At 38.4% G+C, this 18,812-nt stretch overlaps 1 protein-coding gene across 1 annotated transcript; it reads left to right on the top strand.

Moving 5' to 3' along the window:
- Nucleotides 1-313: 313 nt before the first annotated feature.
- ADRA1B (adrenoceptor alpha 1B) lies at nucleotides 314-18,697 on the top strand. The gene is made up of 2 exons (XM_074916106.1): nucleotides 314-1,286; nucleotides 17,900-18,697. The coding sequence occupies exons 1-2, from the start codon at nucleotides 314-316 to the stop codon at nucleotides 18,460-18,462; spliced, it is 1,536 nt and encodes a 511-aa protein (XP_074772207.1). The 3' UTR covers nucleotides 18,463-18,697.
- Nucleotides 18,698-18,812: the final 115 nt, after the last annotated feature.

Below are 18,812 nucleotides of genomic sequence, written 5' to 3'. Positions count from 1 at the left end.
TTCAGGGACGTCATGATCGAAACAGCTACTTTCGAGCTCCAGCCAAGACTTCTGCCGGCTAATTTCTGTTTAAACGAGTTCGTATGAGAAATTAGGCAAGTTTGAACAGCCTATTATTTCTGACAGGCTTCAGAGGACTTCACGCTGTGCAAGTTTTACGTGCTCATAGCTGACAGCTTGCTGAGGAGATGAGTTCTCAATCTAAAACCGGCGGGGGCTTTGCAGCAACTTCTTGGGTAGAGAGATAACTTTCAACTGAACTCAAACCACCTGCGTGTTGTGCAAGGGACCCAATCATAATTTGCTATGGAGGATGATTTTTAAGATGAATACCTACCTCGGCGATAAATCCAATTCATCGGTACCTGGATATCTGAAAGTGTCTGCACTAAATAATGGCAATCTTTCTGCAAACAACTCCAATGAGACAGCAAGCAATCTGGATTCACCTGCCTTGGATATCCGTAGGGCGATAATTGTGGGGCTTATCCTAGGTGCCTTTATACTCTTTGCTATTATAGGTAATATCTTGGTAATTCTCTCTGTTGCTTGCAATAGACATTTAAGAATCCCTACAAACTATTTCATAATTAACCTTGCAATAGCAGATTTGTTGCTGAGTTTTACTGTCCTTCCATTCTCTGCTACACTGGAAATCCTTGGCTACTGGGTTTTGGGGAGGATATTTTGTGATATCTGGGCAGCAGTTGATGTGCTATGCTGTACAGCTTCTATTTTAAGTCTGTGTGCAATTTCTATAGACAGATATATAGGGGTACGTTATTCTCTCCAGTATCCAACTTTGGTAACAAGAAGAAGGGCAATTTTAGCTCTCCTAGGTGTCTGGGTTCTTTCCATGGTGATTTCTATTGGGCCTCTTTTGGGCTGGAAAGAGCCAGCACCCAAGGACGATAAAGAGTGCCGTATCACTGAAGAACCATTCTATGCTTTGTTTTCCTCCTTGGGGTCATTTTACATTCCTTTAATCGTCATCCTCGTGATGTATTGTCGGGTCTACATAGTGGCAAAAAGGACTACTAAAAACCTGGAAGCTGGGGTTATGAAAGAAATGTCCAACTCCAAGGAGCTGACTTTACGGATTCATTACAGGAACATTCACGAGGACGCATTAAACAGCACAAAATCCAAGGGTCACAATCCCAGGAACACCTTAGCTTTCAAACTTTTTAAATTCTCTAGAGAAAAGAAAGCAGCCAAGACATTGGGAATTGTGGTTGGCATGTTTATTTTGTGCTGGCTACCTTTCTTCATCGTTCTGCCACTAGGTAAGTTGGTAATCAAGGGCTTGTGAGGGGAGGGGGAGGAAGAGGGTTAGTTGTTTATTACAAAAATATCTTAGAAAACATCAGACAAATTATAAGTAGATAGCATTTTGAGAACTGCTGTGAACAGATGAAAGGAAGCGAAGTGAAAGTAATTTACTTCTGATGTTGGCTTTTCAAAGGCTCATGCTGAAACTCTGTGAAGTGTGCAGCCTGCACAAAGTCTGCTCATCTGTTAATCCTTCCCTGATGGGGCAGATGTCAAATCAGGGGACAATATCTTCAGAGTTTATATATTAAATCCCCCTTTATGGTCTTTGTTTGAATTGAATTAGCTTTCAGAAACCTATATTTTACAGGGTGCTTTGACAAAAATCCTAGATAAGAACAAAAAAGAGTTTCAGCACTGAAACGTTCTTGTTTTAGTTTACTATTACATGTTTGGACTATAACACAGTAGGTCTTGTGGCATTGTTAGGTGTCTTAAATGGAAATGAACCTGATCTAATGATGAGGTGTAAAATTCCCAAACTTTGGGAAGCTGAAAAAGTTCTAGTTCTCAGTTCCAACTGATCAAATCCCCAAAGCAAACACACAAAACCCACTGATCCCCACAGAAAGGTTCTCACTGGTTTCAATAGGTCTTACTTCAAGCATTTCAGGAGACTGCCATGTGAAATTTTGGCAGCCACTTTGCTCACTTTCAACTTTAAAACATTATTAAAGCATTTTATGCAGCTCTTTGTTTGCTTTTTTTGATTTGTTCTGTGTTCCCAAGTCCTTGTGAAATTTGCCTGTATTGTTTTTAATATTAGCATTACCTCTGAAGTGGAGTATCTCAAGACACTGAATTACTAAGCTTTCAAAAATATCTGTCTAAAATTAATTTCTCTGAGACACAGAGAGTCTGACAGCCTAAATATGGAAAGAGGTGGAAAAAGAAAAGAGAGAAAAAGCCTTTATTAATGTTCTGTATTCATGTTTACTTAGTTACCCTACCAAAGCATTTCTTATTGAGTGGTAAGCGAATATTTTTAGAAACTGTTGTAGAAAACTAAACTGAGTTCAGCAACCTGGTTCTGGTGAAGTGTTATAAATTATAATTTCAGTGAATGTGTAGTATCATTTAGACTAGAATCTTTACTGCAAGACAACCTATTGTAGGGCAACTTTATAATCTCTAGTTTATTGTATCATAAACTTAAAAACCTCTATGATTCAAGATCTACATAAAGCTAATGTTAAGGATGTGAAAAACTCCAAATGCAAGAAAATGGTGAGCAACGTTCTCTTTGGCTACGGAAGTTTAAGTCCTTGTGCTGGCTCTTAAAGAAAGTTTATAACATAGAGCAAGTTTCCAGCTATTGCAAAAATACACACCTGTGGATAGAAATATATTTTCACCATACAATACTAGTAGTACTACTAGAGATGTAGCTAGTAGTTCATGATTCCCTGATAAGATAGATTCCCTCCTTGATTTTGAATTGTTGAAGGGACTTTGGGGAAAAAAAAAGCGAACGTGAATGCAGCAGAACATATCCTTAGCTAGCAGAAGCCACTATAGCTACTGACACTGTTCAAGGAACACAGATGCAGATTAGTCCATTAAAAACTTTATGGTTACAGGGCAGAAGCAGCGTGAGAAACAAGTTTCTTTAAAGAGTGGCAGTTTTCCCTTTGAGAAGTTATTTCAAAACTCCTGGTCTTTCTTGGGAGGCTTAATGACTCATTGCTTAAGACACCTGAGAGGAGAATTTATTGCTTGTCACAATATGATTTCATCTCCCATATAAATTGTGCCCAAGGCATCAGTGAGGTGACAAGCTGAGAGCCTCCACCACAGCACACTGTGTGCTGGCAGAGGTGCTGGGTGGGCTGAAGGTCCAAGCCCACTGCTGTGGGCTCTGACCCCACACAGACTGCTTGCCTGTAACCCCCAACACGCTCACTTCAGCGCTGTGAGCACTTGCTGCTCCACGGAGCTGAGGTTCAGAAAGAGTTGCCGTTGTGTTAGTTAGAAGAGTGAAAAAATCAGCATCTTGGCATTGCAATATAGACTGCTGACTCTCCAGTCCTCTGCCTAGAAATCGTTTTGGGGGCCCAACTCTGAACTGATAGCCTTTAGTCTAAGAACGGGGAAAAAGGTACACATAGTATCCAACATAGCATCCAAATGCTTTTAAATAGGGCGTACTTTGTTTTGCTGACTAGGAATAGGGCTGGCTTTGTTCCTTGTCCCTGATCTCTTTTTTTTAATTTATTCGGCACACTTCAGAAGCTTGTACTTTTCATCTCTGTGTATCAGTACAAAGTTAATTAATGGTGTTAGGCATGACTAAAGCATTGCTCACTAAAACAGGGGAAAAGACCTTTTCCTGACATGCATAATGCAGCCATTCTTAAACAAGAAGAGGGTGAGTGCTGGAGAAAGACTTCTTAAGGAGCTTGCTGTGTGCTGTATTCTTCATACCAGAAATCTTTTGCTTTGTGTCTTGAAGTCACAAAATTAAATTATTGCTATTAAAAACACTTACAAAAAGCACACAATGGTATGAAACCAGTTTCAGTGGTAGTCAAATCATAGAATCCAAAAGGTACCAGTGATTTACAAAACTCTCCATAGGTGCCCTGGGATGCTTTAATCACAACCCACTTGCTCATCAGTGCAGGACTGCAAACTACAATACCATTTCTGCTACTGAGTGCAGACTAGATACTTACCTTCGCTATATGGGAAGGATAGGCTTCTTCCTTAGCCTGTATTTTTTCACACCTTGTATTTGCACCATTAACCCAGATCCTACCCTCACATCCACATACTTACTATGGTTTTTGCTCCATGTTTCACTCAGTAATGCCATGACTCTGCAGAATGGTGTTAGTAGAGCAGCTCTGGATTTCTGGGGATCCAACCACAAAACATTTGACAAGTCAATAAACATTATTTCTGCAACACCCCAAACCCATGTCTTAACCAATCTGCTTGTACGTAGTTTCTTTCATGTTAAAAGTGTTCTCAGCTCTTCTACTAGTTTCCCAGAAAATTATAATTCTTCCACTCTGGAATTTCAATATATTCCACAGCTACCCACTTTTATATCCTAGATAAAGGATTATTGCATTGGTGGCAGATATATACTGGGAACTGATGCGGTGCTGAAAGCAGGGATATTGCTTGAATAAATATTCCACGACAAAGGAAAATAAATAATATTAACACTTACAGAGTGTTTTTCAAGCAAGTGTCAAAAGGCTTTGCAAGGAAAGCTCTCTGACAGAGCTCTGTATACAGCTATGGAGAGGAATTACAGCACTGGCACTATGATGTATGGAGCATCATGAAATGATCATCACACAGAATGACCTACAATCTCTTTTTGTAGGACTGAACTATGCTGCCTTTAGTGTTAAGCACCTGATGATGCAGCAAAACTGGTATCAAAGAGAATCATGTCAGAAATTTGTTTTTGTTCCAGTAGCTACCAGATATTCTTTCCAGATAGCAATAGAGATACAAAATACCCTTATTGTGCACAATCAGAAACACTCCATGGCTTGGTAACAATTGTGTTGCCACTCAAAATTATTTGTGGTACAGCATAAAAAAACAAAATGAAGACATGTGTCTTTGAGACAACTTCTTGTGCCATAAATTCAATGACTCAGCTTTGAAAAGTAAATATCTTGCTTCTTTAAAACAAATGTTTCTTTTCTTTCCCCTAATACAAATCCTTTTTTAGGCATTAGGACTCTATTAAATATGCACTGCTGAAAAATGCTAGGTAAAATAGATTATTTTTATCTAAAGACTAGAGCTCTTCAGAAATAAGGTAACACTCATTAAAATCCCCTCCTTTAAACAAAGGAATATCCAATTTTAAGCCAATACCTTTATTTTAAAAATTAATACAAAATGAAAGATCATATGTTTTCTCCTGCCTACTAGGTAAAAGTTTGGTCTCATTTCTGTTAATTGACATATCAGAGTGGGCTTTCCAGTCTTCTCCCAGACACACACCCCCCCTCCCAAATGGAAAACTTACTACCTCCAGCATATTAACTTCTCCAGACTATTGCTTAACACCAGTGGAGATCAGTGGAGCATTATTCACTTCCCATTTCAGAGCCCAACTACCCCTGCTCGCAAAAAAACTGTGATCTTATCCACTGAAGTCAGAAACAAAGTTCTTGTAACTTAACTGGCAGTGGGATAAGGTCCCAAGAGTCTCATAATGAAGATACAACTGTTTTGACTATCCTTATATATTAAGCTTTTGAAACCTCTCTATAAAATAATAAAAAAGAACATAAAAATATTCTGCATGCTGCAGGTCAGCCAATACAAAATTATTCTCAAAATAAAATGTTATTCAAGTAGAGTATGTAGATTTATGTTACATCAGCCCAACCTCTGCATCTCTGCACCAAAAATACCAAATTAGGCTACTTAGTTTTCCATGGGAAACACTTCAAGGCATTAGGTTCAGTGCTGTCAATGCTACTGGGTTCTGCTTTCTGCAAGGCTTTAGGCCTGGTTTTGTTTTTCATCTCATTTTGGTCTTGTCCCCTCTTCCCCTCTCCAACTAGCCTAGCTCTCTAGATTTGATGTTCTCAAGTTAATAGTTATACAGAATTTGGACAAATTAAATATATATGTGGCAATCTGACCCTCTGCCCACTTGCAGATCAATCTTTGGTGCAATGTTCAATTACACAGGTGACAGCAGGAACCTGCTCCTCCTATTTTCTAGCCAATTCCTGTAAAACTAAACATCATAAGGGCATTTCTTGACCAGTACAGCATGTTTTGTCACATGTGGAGGACTAGATTATTTCAGGATCACCCATTTTACTAGTAAAATAGCCTCCCTTAAGCCCTAGTTTAAGCCTTTTGGTTTGCAAAGGATGACAATTATCAATTACTTACAGACTTCTGTTTTTTGGAACATAGTTTTTGTTATCAAAGCAGATAAAACTGTACAAATTCTGGGGTACTTCCTATGTAGGCTTTTGATTTACCAGTCAGAGGAACAAAGAGAAATCTTCAAGTGTACAGTGTTACAAAAACAAATATGCAAAGCAATACAGAAAAAAAATCAAAGAAATCAACTCATGTTGACTATTCAGCCTGAGGGATTGCAGCAATTCCTGTGTCAGGTAATGAGAAAGCTCCGAGGAATAAAAAAAATCGGGACTGAGACACTGGGCAGCAATACGAAATCTCAAAACTACTGAAATCAAAGACAGGAGAGAAGTGATCATTTCAGAGGAAACTGCTTTCAGCATCCATCAAGGCAGCAGGCTCAACGTACTTATGTCAAAAGTATTTGCAAACATGTGCTACTGCTCAGGTTGGCAGTCATGATGAAAGCACTGAGTAGTTATACATGTGCATGTGGTCCTAAAGCATTGAGGCCATACCTCAGGATCTAGCTGCATGTTCTTTAGTGTACCTATCTGTGAAATACAGACATGAACAAAAAGTGATGAGTTTTATGGTATCTTCACTAAAGTCCTCCATAGCCCATTGCAAGATTTTGAGCTATTTTGATGGTCTTTCAAGTGACACCTAGAAACTGAAAAGCAATAACTATCAGTCTCTAAGTAACAAAAGAGAAAAAATATAATGGAAGTTCATACAATATCTTTCAGCCGTGTTACGCAAGTCCATGCTAGAATCCTATTATTTACCAACAATGTCCAAGACAGATTGCCTCAGTTACAAGTCAGAACAAGAAGGGGAGAAAAAGACACAAAAGCATGCCCAGTAATTGAAGATATTTAGATATTTAAGTATAATAAATGAAATGTCAGCAGACTTAGATTAGCTTTTCTAGACTCCCTTAATCAGATAATCTTTTACAAAACAAGCATAAGCTTGGCCCATATTCTTTCTAGTTAGCAAGCTGCAAAGGTCTGTAACTCTTTTGGACAAAATAATGTAATATTTCTGTCCCTATCTACTGCCAGTTTTAACACACTGAACAAGATTCTTACTAAAATTGATCTTGATTTTATCATATTTATATATGAGGGCAACACAATTTAAATATAAGTGAATTCTCTCCATAGTGTAAGCCATCATAGCTATCCTGGACTGAGAGATGATAGACTAGTATATAGGATATTTAGGGTTTGTGTAAAAAATGTAAGTGCTCGATGGAATTTTTCCTTATCTCCATTTTTCCATATCTTGTATCTCAATAATCTGTTATTGAATATTTCTGATAATATGACAACTATAGATGAGGCATGAAAAACCTTAATCTTGTTGCTTTTTTGTTGTTGTTCTTTTCTGAAGTACAGCTTTCCCCTTTCATTGTCTTTCTGTGCTGGGCAAATAAAGCTCCTGTTTGTCTTTTCTGTTGCTCTCCTAAATACCAACTTGAAAATGGTCTGTTGCACCATAAGTTTATAAAAATAATTTTCAACTCTCAATGCTTTAAGCATCAACACCATCTTTTGTATGACACTGTAAGAAGGACAGTCATGGACTGCAGACCAGAACAAGATCTCTGGAAATGACAGTTTATCTCTTAACTTCTGCTTAGCAATCAGGGACAATCTTACCATGCCGGGAGTGCCATTGTTAGCAGCTCTGCGGTTAAATACATATGCACTGTCCCTTTAAAAATGCAAATATAGTTACTCTGCTTTGTGATTGTTTGTAATGTAAGGTGTAGCAACTCTGGGGTTTAGTAAAAAGATCTGATCACTATTTGTAGTACAACTTCCATCAGCAAAGCTTCCAGGGAGATAAAGTCCTGGTTTTATTTTGGCCATCCTAGAGAAGTGTCTATTTTTGGAGCCTTTAAAAGGCTTTCAAATTTGAGCCAATGTGACTGAAGTTCATGCAGGTCTCGTAGAAGTGATTCGTTTATCTGAAATATGAGGCATCCTTTATCATAGATAGATAGTGTGGGTGATAAGAAATTGTGAATGTTAATTAGGATAGGAAAATAGAAACAATAACCTTTCTCAGCCTATGAGACAGCAAGGAAAATATTTTCCCTAGGTTTTGCTCCTAATCATGAACGTATCCATAGGAGGATGACTCTAATGGTCAGATTCTTCATTTATGTATGTCTGCCACTTTCATTTGCCTGCTTAAGAACTTGTCTACACAGGATCAGGCCTTAGATTGGTAGGAGTTACTGCATTTATTTAATGCCAATAATGTGTTCGTTTGCAGACATTTATTTCCCTCTTTGAATGGGATGGAGGAATCCGTATTAAACACTTTAACCCCATCAGGACAGTTAGGGGAAATTTCTCTGTGTGACATCCTTGACTCAACTGTAAAACAGATAAATGAAGGGCTGGTTGAACAATACCTTCACCACCCTTCACAAGTATTTGCTCACTGTAGGGCCAGAAGGCTCCAGCAAAGAGAATCTCACAACTGGTACAGTTAGTCAGCTCTAGGACATAAACTCCTCATAACCAGGTCACTTTTCTTAATAGCTGTCCTAGATCCTTGGACATATACCTAAAGTACCTGTTAATAAAATGAAGAATGAGAACTGCTGTACCTGCAACAGCATCATCTTTGTATTTCTAGATCTCCCACATTATCTTCTACAATGTCACTTAGTTATTCCTTGTGATGTTTCTCTCTCCTCAACAGCCAAATGCTCTCCCTCAACACACACACAAGTTGCCCACAAATGGTGTGCAGCTCTGCACCGTGTTGGTGACTCTGGGGTTACTGTGATTCCCATGGTGTCCCCCAGCCCGGCAGCCCAGGCACTGCTGGGATATGCAGCCCAAGGCATCCCACTGAGACACCAACATTCTCAAAAACAAAACCCAAATGCTAGCCATCATTACTTGTTTGTAGTAGTTATAATTTAACCATCTTTCATTTCATTTTCTTTATTGAATTTTATTCTGTTGATTTTGGATGCTTTTCCTATTTCTCAAGATCTTTTTTCACTGTTATCCTAACCCTCTTCTCCAGAAGGCCTGCAGCCCCTCCCAGCTTGATCAACTCTTAATTTTATAACCATACTCTCTATTTCATCCTCTACTGTTTGTAAACTGTGGGGTTTTTTCCTATACTAAATAAGTCCAGGGGAATGTAAACAAACACTGAATGCTGGAAGGAAAGAAATCAGGAGCTTTAGAAATCCAATTAGCTTTAAAACCCTGGCATGCTGACTTGCCTAAGCATGTGGTAGAAAGGCCCACAGAAAGCTTAAATAAAAGACGAACACATCCTTTCCACATTCTCTAAACTCATACTCATAACAACTCTAGTCAGAGGCAGCTTATTACTTTTACAGGGAGAATTTTACTGGCTATAGGCATGTGGCATTTGAGCTTTCCCTGTTCATTAGGAAGTGGCTGTAACTCAGCCATTAGCAGCTACCGGCACTACGGCTGCAGCAGGAATGACAGCGTGAACTGCCGGGGAGAAGCAGAGCTTCCCAGCCAGGCATCAGCAGCAGCCAGCTACTGCCTGGCACCTGGAAAGTCTCTCACTGATCACATCACCAATCTGATCAAGTCACTTTTCATAGGAAGGCTGAGTTCCATCATAAAACAAATTTCTTGCAAAACAATTCTCATTTTTGCAAAAAGTTTCTTCTCAAGAACAGATTGAGAGACAGAGACTTGATATTGTTAAAGTTTCCTGGTCTTCATGTTTCAGAACTCATTTGTTATCATTTTGTATTTTGCAATGCCTTTTCATCATTACAGCAGTTTTTAAAACACTGACATTTTCTCTTGTCTGGAATGTTGAAAAATTCAGATTTAAATCCAGTCAGAATTACTCCAAGCTGCACCAAAATGGAATAATTCTCTACTCTGAATGAAGGAGGATAAATCTGCCTTCCCAGGGTACCTTAACTGTTTAAATTTGACCAGACTCTATAACAAAGCTTCCAAATACTTTTTACCAATTGTCTAAATATTTCTGATACTCAAACAAGAAGGTGGGTTTCTCTCCATAATACCCACTCAGTGTTTCAAGTTTTGAAACACTTCAGTTTCTACTTGTTACGAATAAAGCCAAGTAGTTTAAAATTGTATGGCTTTTCTTTAATATTAAGACAATGACAAAAACCTGTGCATTGAAGGTCTCGTTCGACCTCATTATTGCTTCACAACATGTTTTATTGAAGCTAGTTTGCTATTACTGGGATATCAACAGACACACAGTGAAATTCTTAAACAACTCCAGACCATTTTGTTTCAATAAAAACAAATGTTGTATTTGTTCCAGTAAACAGGAACATACACTCACCCTAGGTTGGCTCTCATCTAAGAAAAACTGGATTTAGAACATTCTGAAATGTCATTTTTTTGTAACAGGCAGAAAACTGCACCTGATCACCCAAAACTCACCCATAGAAACCTTTTCTCCTTAAATCCAGGAACTTCACAGTACTCCTGCCCAACTATTATCTAATCTAAGTGTCATGTACTTGATTCTGAACAGAACTGATGATTCTCTGAGTAATTTAGATACTTAATTGATATCAAATACACAAATTATTTAAAATGGTTGTTTAATTAATAGGAAGTCAACTATCATAATATAAAGTGATTAGAAAGGAGATTAGCAGTTGAAGTTAAAAATTAAACAAGACATAAGGAGAGTAGAAATAAATAATTAAACATTAAGAGGAAGAAAAGAAGTAAGTAACTGGAAAGTGAACATGCCTGGACAGAAAAAAAAAAAAAGCAGATATTAAAGAGAAGGCAGACAGTAAATGAGAATGCAGTTAATTTTAGATTAAGAAAACATTAATAGTTTAAAATTTTCCTCCCACTGGGTACAAATAATAAATATATGGCATTCTTGAAAATACACACACACAGAGTACCCTCTCCCATGAAGATGACTCACACAAACTAACACAAGATGTAGAATTTTTCAGATGCCCCTATCAGATGCAAGCTGCAGCATATTGGGCTGTATGACAGGAATGGAGCCAGTAGATGGAACGAAGTGATTTAAGCCCTTTTGTTCAACAGTCATTAGACCATGTCTGGAGTACTGCATCCATGTAGGGGAAGACAATAATAAACTGGAGTAAGTCCAGTGGAGGAGCACGTTGTGTGAGGAGAGGGTGAAGGAACTGGGCTTCTTCAGCCTGGAGAAGGGAAGGCTTCAGGGGTCTAATGGTTGACCCTGCAATAATTCTGTAATTCTATTAAGTACTTGGCTTTCAGGCCCATCATGTATAAATACATAGAAATATTCCTTGTGTGAAGGATGAAGGGAGGAAGTATAACCACACAATGGCACCCAGTGATGTTTCACAAAAGACGGTTGTCACAAACAACTGTTGGTCACTTATACCTAGTTGTTTATTTCCTCTGTGTGACTGGAAGTGCCACACAGAGTAGGTTGGCACAGAAATATCAAAGTTCAATTTCAAAAGTTTTAGCTCATAAACATTATCTTACATGTTATTTTTCAGATTTAAACTCCAGCTAATCACTATAGTATCTGATCACTTTGCATACATACACAACTGGAGTAGTAAATTTTTTCCTTTCTACTGGAAGTAGTTTGGGGGAGGTTGTCTGGTTGGTTGGTTGCATTGGCAGGTGTAATTTTGATGCTAAGTTTCCTTCTTTCATAAAATGGAAGTGGAAACTCAAACATGTCCCATGTATTACACTTTTGTCAAGAAGTTCGCCAACTATTACATTAAGGATCCTTAAATAGAAGGCCTTAACTTTCCCTCTTCCTTTCTCTACAAATACAGCAGTCAGTTGTGAGAAGTAGTGAAGGAGCAGATATTTAGATGGAAGAAAAATAACAGAGCAGGAAAGGATATGAGAGAGTGGTGTGTGTATGCACGGGCATGCGTGTGTGTTTCTCCTCTGCAGAAGGCTACATCCAAACCTCCTTCAGTGAAGAGGTTTTGTTAATTGAGAGTATTGGGATTAAGCCAGTCCAGAAGATTTTCCTGCTGCTCACCCTGCTATTTTAAGGATTCTTCCAAAGTCCGTTGAAGTCCTTATGAGCCTTTACAAAGGCTTTTGAAGACTCCCACTGACTCCAGTGGACTCTGAATTTTAATGTCTCAGTGGTGTTCTGGCCAGATATTCTGCAGAATATGTGAAGACAATTAATATGGCAAATTGTTTCCCACGGTGATCCTTAATTTCACTGAGGGTGTTTTACTTACTTTCTGTGTACTAAAGCATTTGTTATAAAGAACCAGTCAGACCCTAAATGAAATTACCTTTACTAAATAAAATACTTCTTAATTCCTTTTTATGATGTTTGCTGCTGCTCAGTGTATTTCCAAACTGAATAGCTCTATCAAGTCCGGTGAGCATGGTCAAAAAACAATCAAAATTGATCTAGTTGATTGAGTTTCCGTTTCCTGTTCTTAATTTGTGCTGGATGCAGGCTTTGCAAAAACTTCATTGGTGTCAACGGTGCAATCAGAGGTAAGAATGTGGTGCTATGTTCAATAAATCATAGGGTTTAGTGCAGAAAAATAAAAGAGAATAGAAAATACACATTCCCTTTGAGTGAAGCCGTTAAACATGAAGCATCAGGAGAGCAATCAGTTTGAGTAGGGAAGTCACTCTGGCTACCTCCATCACAAATAAATCACTGAGGAGATAATCATATGCAAAATTTTCCAGCCATTTTGAAAAGCAATCTAAATCAGTACAGGGAAATATTTAATCTGTTTATCAGACTGTGATGGGAAAGTAGTTGGAGATTAGGGGAAGAAATATTAGTCTGATGTTTAGAGAGTGTGTCTAGTAGGCTTAGCTTTATCATTTTATCAAGGTACCAAAATAGCCCACAGTTGTTTGCTCCTGACAGGTTAATTATGAGGTAAAGCATGTGTGCAGCTAAATAAAAGGTATTGTTGTTAATTCCCAGAACAAGGTAGGGAAAAGGGTAATGTTAAAAATATACAAGCTAATCAAAATATTTTTCATATCTTTATATGGTGAAAGGCAGTGAGGCTTTGCACAATAGTCACCAAATTAAACTATACTTAGAAATACATCTAAACCACCTTCTGGATAATAAAGAACAGCTTTTCTTCTCTCCTTGTAGAAAACTCAGGCTGGGCTTCCACCCAGTGAGGAGGGACTGAACACAAAAACTCAGTAACTTTCCAAAGCCCTGAAGAGAATAAGTGCTCAAATAAGTATCTGTCTTGGACATTCCATTTTTCTAACAGTTAATCCTCAACCTAAATAATGGATATATTTACCAAAGGGATCTAAACCCACAGTGTCAGTGGGATTCCAGTACTGCAAATGTAAAACTCTGCTAGGCTGCCAAAATTTAAGCCATAAAGTTTTCCTGATGAACACAGTTATATTCTGCAGAGTTAATCAAAGAAGGACTAGAAGGGATCTGAAGAGGTCATTCAGGGCATCCTCCAACCCAAAGGCTGGATCAGCTATACATAAATCAGTAGATCTGTCTACTCTGTTTTGAAGAGGCTCCAGGGTTAGATTTTTTACACCCTTCTTGGGCCATATGTTCCAGAATATTTCTATCTTGGAAGACAGAAAGTGTTTCCCAATTCATAATCTCAGTTTATCTTCCTGCAATTCAAAACCCCGTGCTTCATATATATGCCCCTGTGGACATGGAAAACAATTTAATTTCCTTCTTCTTTGCAGGTAGCTTTTATGTTTTTAAAGATAAATTGTCATGTCTGATCTCAGTCCTTTTCCCTTCACCATGATGAAAGCGGTGTTACAAAACGACTACATTTCAGAGCATCTGTAGCTTTTGGTGGTAGAGGATCCCTTCATTAGCCATGGATTCCTTCATAGGTGGAGTTTTGGTACAATCATGTAGTCACTGCATACAGTCTCTGCAGGGCCAGCAGTATAGCTGATCACATGCATCAACCAGTTTCTGCTAATCTCAGGAAACATTCTTGACTTCTGTTTTTTCTTTGGTGGTGGCAAAGGTAGCAAGACCCACCAAATACACCACTTGAATGCACTGTACTATCCACTGTGAATTCTAGTGGTTAAGAGAGTCATGTTTCTCTTCCTGGTAAAACAAAAACTTTCTTACTGGTGAAAATGATTTAGCACATGACCTTCAGCTGATTGCTTTTACCTTGCCCTAGCTCAGATTGCCCACTGGTAAAATCAGGAGGATGGCGCAAAGTCAGGATGACAGATGAAAAGTGCTATCTGAGAGCAAATGAGTCGTGCTCTTATAGATGAACTTATTCTCACTGGGAGTGCAGTGTCCTCCTTTATTGCTAGGGCCTGCTTGGAATAATCATCTACTACCTGACTTTTGAAAAAAACTAGGAAACAATAGTGCATATATATATATATATGCAAAAGGGTAGAGGAGTTAAGAAGAATTCTATCCAGTTTTAATACATCAGTCTAAAATAAGAGCAACTAACACACCAGTCTATAAATCAGTGGCTTATTTATCAAAATAATAAATATTCCTTGTTCAGAAAAGCATACTTCTTTGCCTTCTTGTGAAAACTTAATCTACTACTTTGTGTATAATTTAAGAGTGAAGCAACACTTGCGTTGTGCTGTCTGCAGGACCAGGAAAAAGTGGGGAATGAAGTACTGTTTAATAATCAGTGTTTTCTTTAACTCTTTGACACTTATTCCTGGATTTCTTAGTTTCAAAATGTTTCTACTACTGTAGCTAAATGCTGATCTTTATTTTTAAATCACAACACCACATAGCTTTCCAAACAGATCTATTACCAAATTTTCTGTTAATGACTCAGCTAGGGTCGTAACAGCTTTCAAATGATTGATTGGCGCTCAGTGATTTTTCTAGAATCAGGCCTGAACACAAGGTGCCTCTGTCAGTCAGGGTTGCTATGAGGAAATTCTCTGCTCTTTTGTGTTACTGGCCTTTAAAACGAAAGAGCTTTGAAAATGCTTCTGCAGCTGCTGAAAATGGCTTTTTGTCATTTTTTTCAAATGGCATTTGAAAAACAGATTATCATGAGATAAGCATAAGCTCCTTACCTTTTTTTCCTTAAGGAACACATATTTCTTGAAGCAGTTTACAAAGATTCACCATTTTTCAGCACTCAGCTTTCTACCTTTTTCCTTGTTTGGTCTCAGTCTACTGTATATAGTTGTATTCAGTTATATAAATATAAATATTGCAATATAAATTATACAAACACAAGTTAATTTATCTGCATTGGTTCCCAGTTTTCTTCTCTCTAGCTTAGCTCATTTTATCTGTCCTTAGGGCATTTCCCAAATTTGTCAGTAAACTTCCTTAATGTGTTTTTTAATTTTATTGAAAACTATACCATAGCATTTACTCTGTCCATATTTAATCTGCCTAAAAATATTTAAATCTGGTAATGTCCTGTAGATTTTCAGTTGTTACAGTATGAGAGAAAAGCAAACCAACTGATCTGGAAAAATTCACCCCTGCTCACTCAACATTCAAACATAAGAAAAAAATGGGAGCTCTTTAGCCCCTTCATGAGGTTTACTGGGCTTTAAGAGCTAAAAATCATACATATTTTAAAGGAGTTCCAGAAAACAATGTAAGAAATTTACCATTATGGGCTCCAAAAAGTTCCTTGCTGTACATAATAATGCTTTGTACTTGGTTTGTAAAGTCACAAAATGTCTGTTTTGCCTAAATTGGAAAATATTAGCAATTCTTGTTTACAGAATGAATCCTGAAAAGGTTTGCAACTGTGCATGTGGGAGATTTTGGAGCATCTTCCCCATCTTGGCTGCAGTTATAAACCTAGGTCAACTTTTCCTAAAGCTTTATAAGAATTTGACACCTGTTTAACAGCTTATTCCATAGAACCTCATGAATTGTTGCTGAGTCTTTCATCAAAGAGTATGTAACACTCACAAGACACAGTTTTAAGTGCTTGCATTGATTTGATTTATCTGTTGGAAATTTATCAAATATAATTCATAATTTCTCTAATGATAGACATGTTGTACTCTGTACTTTCTGCAGTATCAATCAGGACAGATGTAGCATCTCCATCAGATGGACAGAAGAGGCATTGGTCAAACCCTGCAAAGCAATAGCAGCAGCAAAGCAATAAAGGACATGGGTTCAACTTACAAGAGTCTTGCACATGGAGTAAAAGTCAGTAAAGTGCAGGAGTCATGAAAGAAATACTATGAACCTTGTAATTTAAAAAAACTTCACGTTAACCTTAAGGGAAAGCATATTGCTTAGCTCTGAGGCAATAGCTAGAGCTAGTGCTAGCTGGCACCAGAACACTGTCAGGGAAAAAATTACTACTCTGCATTCACAGGATCTTTCCTGACTCCTATTGCCCAAGTGAGGGGGAGGAAGAGTCTTTCCAGATAGCTGATGCCATCTCAGGATCTTATTTCCTCTTCTGAGCCAGGGACTAGCTGACACACTGAGGAGGGCAGTGGATGTGTGAGGAATGACACTTACCTCCCTTTGGTTTTCCTGTGAGCTGAGACTCAGAGCCCCTATAGTCAGCACCAGGCCAGCAATGTCATATAGATAATCAGCAGTATCTGCTGTGGCACACAAGAGCTATTTATCCAAGAAGATAGGAAGTGCTTTTGCATAGTTTTGAGGCCCAAGTCATGGCCTCTACATTGCTATGAGATGGGAAATATGCCTAGAATCATATCCCTCCCCTCTAAGGCATCCTGACAGTCACGACTGACTCAGCTGCTTTCACAGCCCAGAGGATCTGAAACCACTCCAACTGTAAAAGGTCGCTCTTCTCAGAGACATGACATTCAGTCTTGAGTGTCACCTTCTATTTGAAAAACTCTTCAAATCTAATTCCAGTTCTTGACATAAGAATTCTCTCCTGAATACCTGTTCTTTGATTACTTGAGCCAGACACTAAGGTGTTTTCCCAGCTGGATAACTGCTGAATGCCTGTTTTGCTTTAAAAATGTCATACATTCTTTTATAAAGCCCCATTTGCTAAATTGCATGTTTTTAATATTAAAAGTATATGAAATGGATTTCCCAGCATGAATTTTTCATTTGGGCAGCCTCTTTAGGGTAATTATTTGGTTGTGAACGGAAAAGGAAGTATTCATAAAATAACCTCTTTGTTTGGGTTACACCATTTTTATGAATGCCTGAGATATGGGAAGTGTCATAATTAACTTCAAGTTTCAAGAGGTTTGTACTACCATAATAATCTAGATAAATGGGGTGATATTTAAGAGCTGCCAAAGAATGTATTAGAAGTTATATGTCTGAACATACTCCTGAGAAGCCTGAGAACAGTTAGATCTTTTTCTTCAAAAATGACAAGCAAAGTTCTTTGAAGAAGGCACAACCTTATTACATGTGTGCATTGTACCAGCAGCATAGACAATGGAGGTTTGGTCTTTCATTGAGATCAACGATGTTAGTGCAACAGATGTGTACATATAAACGCAAGAACTGCTTTTTATTTTTTAATTCTACATTAATTATGTGATCCTTTAGCTTTCATATTGTAGAAAACATTTCCTTATTAGCTTTTACAATAACAAAAATAACATTTTATTACCAAAAGACCAAAAATTAAAGCAACATGCATTAAAGATAAACAGATTTTAACTGGGACATTTGCCCTTCCTAAAGGCAGATAAACCAATTATCTCAGTTATTGTCTCTGCTTGTTTCTTCTGGACAGGATCTCTGTTTTCGGCTCTGAAGCCCCCTGAAACGATCTTCAAGGTGATATTTTGGCTTGGCTACTTTAACAGCTGCTTGAATCCAATCATCTACCCCTGCTCAAGCAAAGAATTCAAGAGGGCTTTTATACAGATCCTAAAATGCCAGTGCCACCGTCGAAAGCAGTTGGGGTGGTGGGCCTACAGCTACAGAAACTGGAATCGGTGCTCCTTTGAACACCCTAGGAAAGACTCCCTGGAAGACTGCGGGAGTTTCCTAAGTGGCAGTCAGAGGACGTTATCTTCAGCATCTCCCAGTCCTGGCTACCTGAGCAAAATCACTCACCCACATATGGAGATGTGCACATTCCAGGAATGGAAAAACTCCAGCTCTTTCCTAAGCCCCTTACAGGAAGGCAGCAGACAAAAGGACCCATGCCAGTTCTTTACTTTCAACCTCTTAACAGAACACAATGGACGTGTTCCTGCTGGCAGCCAGATCTCCAGGAGTGGGGACCATGAGGCCATCTGTGACACACTGAATGGAAAAACTGACTGTAGAGCAAACATGACGCTGGAATGAACAGATTCTAAACTGTCTGTTCTCTTTGTACACCAACCTGTTTGACGTTTAGCCCAGGTGAAGGAACCTTTGCCCACTTTCTCAGTATAGCCCTAGAGGTCAGTCAGTGAGGAACAGGCAGATTTCTGTCACAAGAGTGGCAAAGTGTAGGGGCAGGGGCTAACCATATTCCCAGACAATTGCCAGAGAGGCTACTGAAGCAAAAACAGAATGCAGGGAAGGTGCCACATAAACCCAGGGAAGTGCACATCTAACTATTCAGCTGTTGTGGAAGTGCTGTGGAACAGCAAAACACATATGTATATAGAAAGAATGTAAAAATGTGGGGGCGGGCAGGGGAAATGTGTATG

Source organism: Athene noctua, chromosome 12 (assembly GCF_965140245.1).
Source record: "Athene noctua chromosome 12, bAthNoc1.hap1.1, whole genome shotgun sequence".
Lineage (NCBI taxonomy): Eukaryota > Metazoa > Chordata > Aves > Strigiformes > Strigidae > Athene > Athene noctua.
Note: the sequence above shows the minus strand (reverse complement) of the source record. Positions and strands in the feature narration are given on the sequence as shown.